This window comes from Vitis vinifera, chromosome 12 (genome assembly GCF_030704535.1).
Source record: "Vitis vinifera cultivar Pinot Noir 40024 chromosome 12, ASM3070453v1".
NCBI lineage: Eukaryota > Viridiplantae > Streptophyta > Magnoliopsida > Vitales > Vitaceae > Vitis > Vitis vinifera.
Window position 1 is genome coordinate 1517766 of NC_081816.1, and position 11001 is coordinate 1528766.

The window sequence follows — 11001 nt, forward strand, 5'->3', positions numbered from 1 at the left end:
AAGCACGGTGAATTCTCTCATTCTTCTCCTATCTTAAGCTCTCTCTCTTCTTTTCTTTATCTCTCATCATGTAAGCCTTCAAGCCCAAAGCATTCTTCAAACTTTTCCTTGCCTTTTCCATTGTAAGATATTCCACTTCTCTATTTCTCCTTATAAGTATGGTTTTCAAGCTATGTAATTTTCAAGTTAAGTAATATAAAGTTTGTTGTTCATTTTCTTTAAATTTCTTTGTTAAATATCTTTGTTAATTTCTTATTTCTCTTATTTGATTTTGAGTTTTGGCATAATTCATGTTTTTATTGCATATTACCTCGTTTTGGGTATATATATAATTTATTTATATATATAGATAATATTTATAATATAAATTCATAAATGATATTTATTTAATGAATCTTATATATATATATATATATATATATATATATAATGCATAGCTAAATATATTATTACTAGCAATGTAGTTTGCTGGCACCACATCCCAGTAATCAAATCCAAAACCAATATTTAAAACAAACGCGACTGCAATAGCGAGATGAAATAGGAGACGGGATATCGACCTTCGATATTTTGAAGGGTATTATTGTATCGATACCCTCTGATAGGTATGCATACCCTTCTAAATCATATCCTATTAGGTATCATTTCCATGCAATATATGTATATTTAGTTTGTAAAATAAAATGAAATATATATTATTTTTTAATATTTGATATTTGTTTAAAATAAAAATTATATTATATTTCAATAAATTCTATTAAAAAATATAAAAATTTTCTTACATTTATTGTTATTTAGATATTACTCAATAATTTAAACTTTAGTAAGTAATTATTTTTTATTTATTTATTAACAATATTCATGACTAAAATATTTAATATATATATATTAGTATTATCTTGCAATATATTTTATTAATATTTTTTTTAGTTCTATTTTATTAACAAATTTAATTTTTTAATCAAACTTTTTTTTAAAAAAAAAGTAAGTAATAAAAAAAAACTTGATGAAAAAATAAATACATAATATATAGGATATATTATCCCCTCTTATCCTATCTAAAGTTTTATTAGTTGCTAAGCCATCAAGATTTCTAGATCTTTCGAAATCTTTACTTTCATTAGTTCATGGGAAGCCAAGAAAAGAAGGCAGATATGTTTAAAAACCTAACATAATATTCTTTACACCTATATACTAACATAAACATGTGAGTATGTTTTTGAGTGGTATGCATTTCATTGTTTTGGTCTTAAACATCTTTTTCTTTTTTTTTTTTAATCATGGATGTCCGAGCTTACACACATCTCAACTAATCCCACAAGACCTTAAAGTTAATGATCGAGTAAACCTCCAATGGTCCTGAGGGGACTCAAACTTGTGACCATTGGAGAACAAACCCAATACCAAACCAACTGAACTACCCCTCAGGTTTTTTTGGTCTTAAACATCTTTGAAATCCACAATCCAATTGTAAAAAAAAAGGTCGTGAACATCTTGCTTGTTGGAAATCTACACCACCCACTTGCAATTCAGAACAAACGACAAAATGCCTTGGCATAGGTTTTTGTTTTTTCTAGATCATAAAAATCTCAGTGGTTGGAAACCCACCATCCAATTGAAGTTTGTTTTTTCTAGGTCACAAATGTCTCATTTTTATAAGAACAAAGATACTTTCAAGCATTGGGAAATGAAGTGAATCCTCCCTCGCTGAGTGCAGTGTCTTCTTGTTGGAGACATATTTAACATGTTTCAAGACTTCATACAGGTTTTATGAACAAAATCCCTTTCCACGACGATTCAAATCCTCGGGTGATTTTAATAAAATACACAGCCAATTTGCAAGTTTACAATAAAAATTAGGGCTTCCTGGGAACGTGAACTCTACAGGTCATTTCTGAATATACACGTTTATCCATCATCACTGATTTTATTTTATTTTCTTTCCCAGGCATTACAACAGCCATATTTTTCAAAAAATGATGTATGACTTCCATGGAATCACAAACAATAATTGCTTTGGTGATCTACCCAATGATGAATTAGCTTCAGACCTCTTTTTCCATTTATACATTCTTATGATGAGTGGCCTCTTTTTCCATTTATACATTCTTATGATGAGTGAGAGAGAGAGAGAGAGAGAGAGAGAGAGAGAGAGAGAGAGAGGGAGACAGAATGCACAAGATAAAGGACCCAAATAAAGAGAAAGCATGCCTCATTGTCTCTTGGTCAATGTCTTCTTCAATCCTTTTATGATCTTGGCAAACCACATCAAGTTCATGACAGCAAGCACTGATGGAACAACTACTACCAAGAATAGCCCAATGTTGTGCATCTGCTTAACCTGTTTGGATGAGAAAACAACATTATGGTTAGGCCATCATTAGTAGGTGACACAACTACTTCATAGGCATATGTGAGAGCTTAGTATCCTACTTGGATACACTTCTTATTTTTTTACTTTTAAAATAAAAAATTATATAAAAATAGAGCATCTAATACAAAAAGTATAAATCTAACTTATGCCTTTAAAAAGCACTTCAAAAAATCTTTAAATTGCAAGAATTTTCGATATCTCAAATTTTTAAAACAGGTTTTAAAACCATTACTTTTTCAATGTAAGCCTTTAATACTTCTTGTATCTTCTATAAAAGTTACTACAACTTTTTTATGTTCATTTTTTAAAAAAAAAAAAATTTTAAAAACATAGAACAGGAAGTGTATCCATAAGCACATTTAGCAAAACAAGCCCAAGCCATACAACAAAACTGTATCTCCTGAGATCCTAGAATGAAAAGAGGCACAAAAAAAAAAAAAAAAAAAAGCCAGCAACTCTCATAGAAAGGATAAAATAAAATAAAATCAAGCATCTGTGCTGCTTTTCTATTGTATGCAGGCACTTTCTGCTATGCAGTGTACAAGGGTTCCATGGGACAATTCCTCCTAGGTTTGTAGGTAGTGAGTGTTATTACCTGATCATAGTGCAAGTAGATATGGTAAAACAGGTATATGAAAAGGAGTATTCTGGCAACCTGCAGAAAACATTATATTTTAGTAATTAGGTCAAGGAATAAAGACTAATAATGTAAGCTACATGTCTGATTTGCGAAAAATGGTTTCCATAACTTGATCATACAAAGTAAACAACAAAAATTAAAAGAGAAGATATTAAATCAACAAATAATAGTAAATTGATTTTACTCACCAGCCAAGCAAAGAAAATCACAACCCCATTCATGACATATGCTCCGGACCTCTTCATTCCAGCAACATCAAGATACCTTACAAACCCAAGTTGCAAATCAAAAAAGAGAGAGCAGAACTAAAACCTGTCAACTCATTTTATTAGTTGGGTGTTACCATCTCAAATTGATCCCTGGGGTTGTTGTCTCAGAGATAAGAACCATGTAGGTGTAAAGTTGCCCTTCCCCAGTCAACATTGCATATGCCACTGCAGCTATAGATAAAAGATGATGAACCACCTGAAATGACAATGTCAGTGCCTTGATTTCCCAACCAATTTCAAGTTTTTACTTCTACAAGTTAAAACATCAACTTTCCTCCCACCCCCACCTCCACCACAACCCAGGCTTGCACCTTCTATTTTTTGGTCACACACACATCCACCATCTTATGGAAATGTACATTAGGCTTTTTTTCTTTAAATCACAGAATGGAAAAGGGGGGAAAACACTCAAAAGAGGGTACTTACATACTCCATTCCGCCTAGGGATGGATAAAACCAACATATCATCCCAAGATCAGCAAGGAAGTAACCAACAGAAACCTGTCAAAACACATCAAAATATGAAACATATACTTGCTTCTCAGATTGGATAACAGGAGGTAATGTAAACACTGCCACAAGGAGAAGGTTGTTAGCCATTGTTGGTTCACAAAAGTTGCGTCTAGTGACAGGTGAGTTGGATAGAGGATCCCAAGAAAAAAAATTCACTATTTTATTACAATAAGTAAATTAGAATATATATTTGTCTATTTATACAGAGAAGCTTTTCTTTTCAATGCATTCTATGATAAGGAAAACAACCTAATTACAGTTTTAAAATTTGAATCAATAGCTAAAAGGTTCAAGTGCAACCCCTATAAAGATAATAAGCTTTTTTCCAATTGTCAGAATTGAAAAATGCAATAATTTTAATGAGGCCTAAACTAATGAAGCCTTCAAAAAAATTTCATCGACATTGGATATATGAGACTGAGGTGTTTTTCGTTAGTACTTTGACTGTAACATTAAAACAATGAGAAAATGCTATGAAAAAATTTAGTTCTCTTTGGTATTATATAAGTTTTCATTAGTATGAAACAACACATTATCATGAGACCTTTAGATAATATGTTACAAATTGAGAAAAATCTAGAACAGGAACAATGGGAAAATTTGTCTTCTTTTTCTTTGTTTAAATGGGTAAGGCAACCATTTTAATCATCTTAAGGCAGAGTTGCCTCGGTCATGTATGGTCCTAATCTCCAGAACTCTTGTAGGAAGTGATAGCTCTCAAGACTTAAACCTGAATAATTGCAGTTGGCAGCTTGAGCTGTTAGCAGTTACACTAGATGATGGCAGATAAATGTGTAACCTTGTAGAAAGAGTTGTTTGATGGAAAAGAAATAAAAACACAAGAGAACAATAGAGAAAAGGAAGAGGTGTGGGGGATTTGGGTAGGGGTGACTCCAACACCCTATAGCCTCTGTTTCTAATGTGAAAAAAGAAGAAGAGAAAATATGAGAAATTTATGACTATTACTATTCACTTATTAACCAACTACACTGTCAAAACTCCTAAGTTGGCGACTGTACGTTACATGTGCCTGACTTGCCTAGCATCACATGGAACAAAACTAGTCATATCTAGAGTAAGAACATCAGCCATTTAATCCCAAGTTTTCATGAATTGAGTACAAATCTGTTGCTACTTGAATCTTTCCTTAATGAAGTGTTGATCCACCTAATCATGCTTTTCTCCAATAGAGGTGAACTAGATACTATTAATTATTAACTAGTTAGTAGCTTGGCCTCAATCCAATTCTTTAAGAAAAATCTTCAACTGGAAAAGTTAGTCTTCTAGATACATCTTCAACTGGTAAGTATTAACTAGTGCTCTAGCTTTCCACTTGATCTTGCTGCCACATATTTTTCACATTTTACCAAGCAACATAATTTCGGCTGAAAAGGGTACAATATATAAAGGTGGATATCTGATTGGCTATAGAATTGCCCTAATTTACATTTTTTAAGGCCTGAATTTGTATACATTTTCGCCTGAAATAACCTTACCAAAACATGTTTTCAAGTGCCTTAATACTAAATATGTAGGCTTTAAATGGCAAAAACTCAGTGAATGAATTCAATAGCCAACAAAAACCACTATATAAACAATATCTAATACAATGAGAGACAAATAGCTCAATCTTTCCACAAAATTGACATCAATTGAGGTCTCTTTTCTTTTCACCTGGAAGAGATAGCGCTAAAGGAAACTATTCTGTTTCTTGTCAGTAACAAATACAGTAGAAGAATGCTGCTTATTTTGTTGCTCTAGTTCTGACTAAAACAGTCCTTTTGCCCTCCCAAAGGTACATTATACAAAGCCAAGAATGAAAGATATCCCAAATCTAAATAAAACAGAAATAAGGACCTAAGACCATCTTAAAAGGTTCAAATAAAGAAAAAGAACCCAAAGAGGTGAGGGAAAAAAAGAAATAATCATACCCCCAAAGAAAATGTAGATAGTGATGAGCTCCGAAATGTAACAAAGCCCGCAAGTAGTTCATCAGAATAAAGATCAGACCAGAACACGAAGTATAATGACATAACTGTAATAAAAATGGCATGGAAAGTAGATATAGACCTGCAACAACAGTAAAGACAGATATAAAAATTATAGAATAATGTAAGATAAATAAATTTGAACTAAATGGAAATATTTACACACCGGTTATTCCACTCATTACGTTGGACTTTTGAAAGGCTGGAAAAGCTCTTAAAATGAACTGCACTGATCAACTGAGTAAGATCATAGACCTGGAAAAGAGAGAATTCTAAGAGGAAACAAAGGAATAGAAAAATAAAAATAAAATGTAAAAAGAGCCTCAAAACTTGTTTTAAAAAGAAAAGAAAAAAAATAATAAAAGGAAAACCTAAAGAACTAAGATTTGATTTTATATGCAGCAAAATGTAAATAATAGCTCTAATTGGACTAATTTATGTGCACCTATTATACTGGAACCATTAAAAGGAATGATGAGAACATACCATCTTGCAAGCAACAAGACCACCGATAATCGAAGCATAGGGTATAAAAGAATCTGCTAGCACATATTCCTTAAGAAGAGCTTCAGCCTGATTCTGGTAAGATTTGATCTCCATAGCTGTTGTTTTAGAAGCCAGCATTACATCTTACTAGTAAGCCAACATTGCAAACAAGAAGCCCTAGTTGTTGCCTAACTTTCTGTATCCTCTTATTATCTCTGTCCTTCCTTTTCTCTTTGTGAATGAATAAGGAAGAATATACAAAAGGAAATGGCATAAGCAATTAAGGTGAGATAAATCTCAAACTTGCTATTTTTGAAATGATAGTACTCAACAGCCCAGTGCAGTAACCAAAATCAATATTTTGTCAGAAACAAGAGGGTATTATTGTGATTTTATACAATTTAAGGAAAAGGATAGAACATTACATCATTGCTTTTCACCCAAGATCCAAAGAAAAAAAAGAGGAGAGAGAGAGAGAAAGAGAGAGAACAAAGACGAAATGAGATGCAGAACAAGCAACCCTTTTACATCTCTGAAAAGGCTATGCTATTAAAAAGGCTAAATAATCTGATAAGCAAACCCTAAAAAAGGATAGTCATTTTCAATAATTGACACATTTCAATCTCAAAAGACTGGTAAAGACCCAAAGAATATGGTCCATCTACAACACCAAAACCAAGCTTGTATATAGGCATTCCTTTTACAGGAGTAAGTAGAATTTAAATGCTCAGTGCTACATCAGGGGCTGAACTATCTGAGGATCAGAAGGGGGCCATGAGATCCGTAAAATTTTGAAAAATTCTTAGACAAGGCTCCTCCAGTTGGTATAACTGCATTTAGAACTTTTTTTTTCCCAAACAAATATACAGGTGGAGCACTCTGTTAAGCAGATTCATCTTCTGGCAGGACCACCGCCATCTCCAAGCCTCTGACAATTCTCGCTTTTAGGATACACAATTTTTGTATTTGTCATGTTTCCTCCTCCTCCCTTTCCTGTAAATGGTGGAAAAGAAGGTCCTTTCCTCTATTTATTTCCCATTTTGCTCAAACTCATTCATATACACAATTCTCACTTCTTCTTTTTTTGTGATGTGCCTATTGTTTTGAGTGAATTCACAGTCATTTTCTGATCATACAAATTTGATCTAAAGGGTAAGCCTCAACAGCTCAAGGGCAGTGAAGCTAGGGGAACAATATATTCTGTTTACAATGATTTTTATTATATATATTCTTACTGTAAAAGGAGTTCCAAGCTAGGATTATGTTACACCAAAAGTAATTTTCAACCCAATTAAGTTCATATAAAAGTATACCTACTGAGGGTTTCTTCGATCACTAAAGTACTGGAATTGTTTTCCATAGGAGAAAAAAATGAAAAAATTTGATAAAAAGATTATATTCCACACATATCTAATCAAGGATTACACAAATAAAAAAAATGAAAAAAGAATATATCATGAACCTTAAGTTATAGTCCTTTGAATAAAAAATCATCTATAATTGAATTAAGACAACATTTGTCAGTAATTTCTCTTTCAATAGAAATTTGGATACCCAAGTAATTTATAAGAGAACCATCCTCTATATCATGAAAGTTTTGTTTTAATCATTGTCATATCTGAAATTTTTAGTTATGTTGTAGAGCAGGAGAGTCAACATAGGAGGAACTGAAAGTAGGTAAATCTTTCATGTTTTGTTTTCACAATTTTTCAACATAGTTCACAAATCATAGACATTTTTTTTTTCTGAATTTAGATGATGAAGTACATGGAGCACATTATGTTGCAACTAAAATTTCAAAAGAACTACCTCTAGCTCCATCATATCTTAGAACAAAACTTTATACAAGGCTGCAAAAATTGTTGATTTAAAATGGTTCATAACCATTGTTAAAGATAAGAAGTTCCATGGCTTGCTCATTAAATCAATTATTTAACTTCTGAAACTTAAAGTCCACAAAATGGTGAATGCATTGGTCCAATAACGATACTCAACAATTATAAGTCTCAACTGATGAAATCAGCCTTAGCATATTATATAACAACCACCCATGGCATGCATATCAACTTCATAATAATAGTAAAACTATTTCATGTTTATAATAAATAGAGTACTCCCCCATGTCTCCTTTTTTTCTCCTTCAGTTGAGAAAAGATACTTGGAATTTAATATGTCTTGAGAGTTTTGTAACAATTATTGACAAAAGGTACTGGAGCTTTCCATAGTTTCTTTCAGCCAATGCATGATAGAACAAATTTAAAGTATGTAATCACATCATAAGCAACATCATCCCTATATCTATAGTAAAGCATCATTCAGTAGAGCTCAACAAGTTCATCAAACACCCTGATCATTGTGAGTCACTGTATGCTTACAAGAAGTGTCAATAATATGATTGACAATGGAAATCAAGTTTAAAAAGAATAGCCAAACATACATTTCTAAGAGACTGTGACAATGCTAAATGTAGTTGGTGCATAAGGGTAACTATTAAGATATAAATCCTATCATTTCAATCTCTGCATATATAGCTAATCATTCACCCAAACACAGAATATTGAGATTTTATTTTGATTTCCATACTATGTTGTGTTATAAGACAGTACCAAGATATATTTTTCACCAATAAGAATGCATTTCCAGACCCCGGAAAACATTTTGATTGGTCACAATTGATTCATGTCAGAGAAGCATTACCAAGAAAAAGCAAAAGCATTCACCACAGACAATAATCAAATTGTGTGCGAGAGAGCTGCTGAATTGGTATGATTTTGTTAAGATGTTAATTTTTCTTGTTACTTTTCTTTCCCTATCACTAATAATTTCAAGGCAGCATAATCCCCAAAAGAATTAGAAATTTTCGTATCAGTATCTTGTAAGGAAACATAATTATCATTATCAAACCCCTTTATAATTAGTATACTTCGCAGAAATTATTATCATCACTTCGCTTTAAAGTGCCAAAACATACTATCAATTCCAAGCACCACAAACCCGTCATTCAACAAGAAGAAGAACCTTAAGCTAATCAACAAATATTCATGCAAAAGCTTCATTTCAAGATGATCAGAAAACATCACAAGTCCTGTTGGATCGCCGAGAAACACAGAGAACTAAAAGAAAAGAAAAAAAACCACCGTTTTTCCCCATCTTAGGGCCAGACCAAACACAGGAATCAAATATTCCTTCCATTTTACTGTGCCTCTGTTTTCTCGGGAACCATACAGAGGCTTAGCAAAGCATGGTAAGATTAAAGGAAAGAAGGACGCAGAGGGTCACCTGAAAGGAAGAATAATGAGGGTTTGACCGGAAAAAGAGGAAATCTAGCCGGAAAACGCCGGAAAAGGAGAGAGAGAGAGAGCGAGAGCAGGGGGTAACGGTGGTGATAAACTGATAATAAATTTAGATATAATTTATTTATAGGGAGTGAGTCACTATAAAAACTTGAAAACTCACTGCTCCTTTTTACCACGTGCGAAAACTGTGGTCTGCTCCTTTTCTTCTCTTTTTTGTTTCCATACCCTCCATTTATTAAAAATTTATACAAAGGGGCCTAAGGCTGCAACCCTGCAACCTTCCCCATTTAATGTACACTTCTCCCATGAATTTGAATTCTTATATTATGATAGTGACTGTTCGAGCTTTTTTGGTCTCAAAATCAAAACAAAATTAGTTTTCAGCTGCTATCAAAGCATAATTTTGAGAATTGTTATATATTTTCTTTAAATGTATTTAAAATTGTTATCATTATATTGTCTAGGTTATTTTAATTAATAATTACATAGTATAAATAATTATGAATGACAACGGGATAAGTTTGATACGAGTTGTCTAATATAGGAAAAAAAACAGGTTTGAACTTAAAATCTTTTATAGAGATAGATATCAGTTTCCTAGAGAGACAAATAAGATATTCCAGCACATCGACATCTTGATACCACCAGGAACGAGAAAAAAAATCCAAGGAAGAGAAAAAATTGAAAATTTAGGATCTATATCCAGGGATCACACCTATCAAGAAAAAGTATTTTGTTTTGGTTCGACCCATAGTCACATATGAAATAGCACACGGTATTTGCAAGAAAGGGATAATATGCACCTTCAAGTTGTTAATTATATCCTTTATGGCAAACCGATATATGGAATTTCTAATACAACTATTCAATTAGCTCGGACTTGTTTAGTATTGAGTTGGTACCAAAAAAAAAAAAAAAAATCTCCTACCGTAAAGACCCATGCTTCCTTTATGGAAGTAAGAACAAATGGTAATGGTTGTGTTTCATTATGTTTAACTCTTTTCTAAGGAATTTTTAATTTTACTAAAAAAAATTATTTTTTAAAAAAAGTTAATCACATTAAAATAAATATATTTTATAAATAATTAAAATATTATGATTTTGATAACTTATTTTATTGAAAAGTTTTTTATTATTATATATATATTAAAATAGAAAATTAAAAATTAAATTAAATTGATTTTTAAAATTAATATTATACATAATTATGATGGAATAAGACAATAATAGAACCTTTTTCGTATTTAAAAAAAAATCTTAAATTCACTCCTAATTTATTTATTTAAATTTTAAATTTGTCGGTGGAATGAGTGCTAAAAAAATTAGTCTCATTATCATGTTATATGAATAAAAATTATTTTCAAAAATATAAAATACTAATATCTTAAGTTTATAAATAAATTTTTTATTTCAAAAAACTGTTTTCTAAAACATC

The 11001-nt window shown here is 31.6% G+C and overlaps 1 protein-coding gene across 2 annotated transcripts; it reads right to left on the reverse strand.

Moving 5' to 3' along the window:
- Window positions 1-2011: 2011 nt before the first annotated feature.
- Window positions 2012-9668, reverse strand: LOC100257514 (uncharacterized). Of its 2 annotated transcripts, none has more exons than XM_002283139.4 (9): window positions 9550-9668; window positions 6271-6386; window positions 5951-6039; window positions 5728-5866; window positions 3710-3784; window positions 3358-3479; window positions 3203-3278; window positions 2970-3029; window positions 2012-2341 (listed from the first exon to the last, which is right to left on the reverse strand). In XM_002283139.4, exons 2-9 carry the CDS (start codon window positions 6382-6384, stop codon window positions 2213-2215), a joined length of 804 nt encoding a protein of 267 aa, XP_002283175.1. In that variant the 5' UTR covers window positions 6385-6386; window positions 9550-9668; the 3' UTR covers window positions 2012-2212. The 2 variants fall into 2 exon arrangements, with proteins under 2 accessions (XP_002283175.1, XP_010657106.1); XM_010658804.3 differs by having other exon boundaries at window positions 6271-6501.
- Window positions 9669-11001: the final 1333 nt, after the last annotated feature.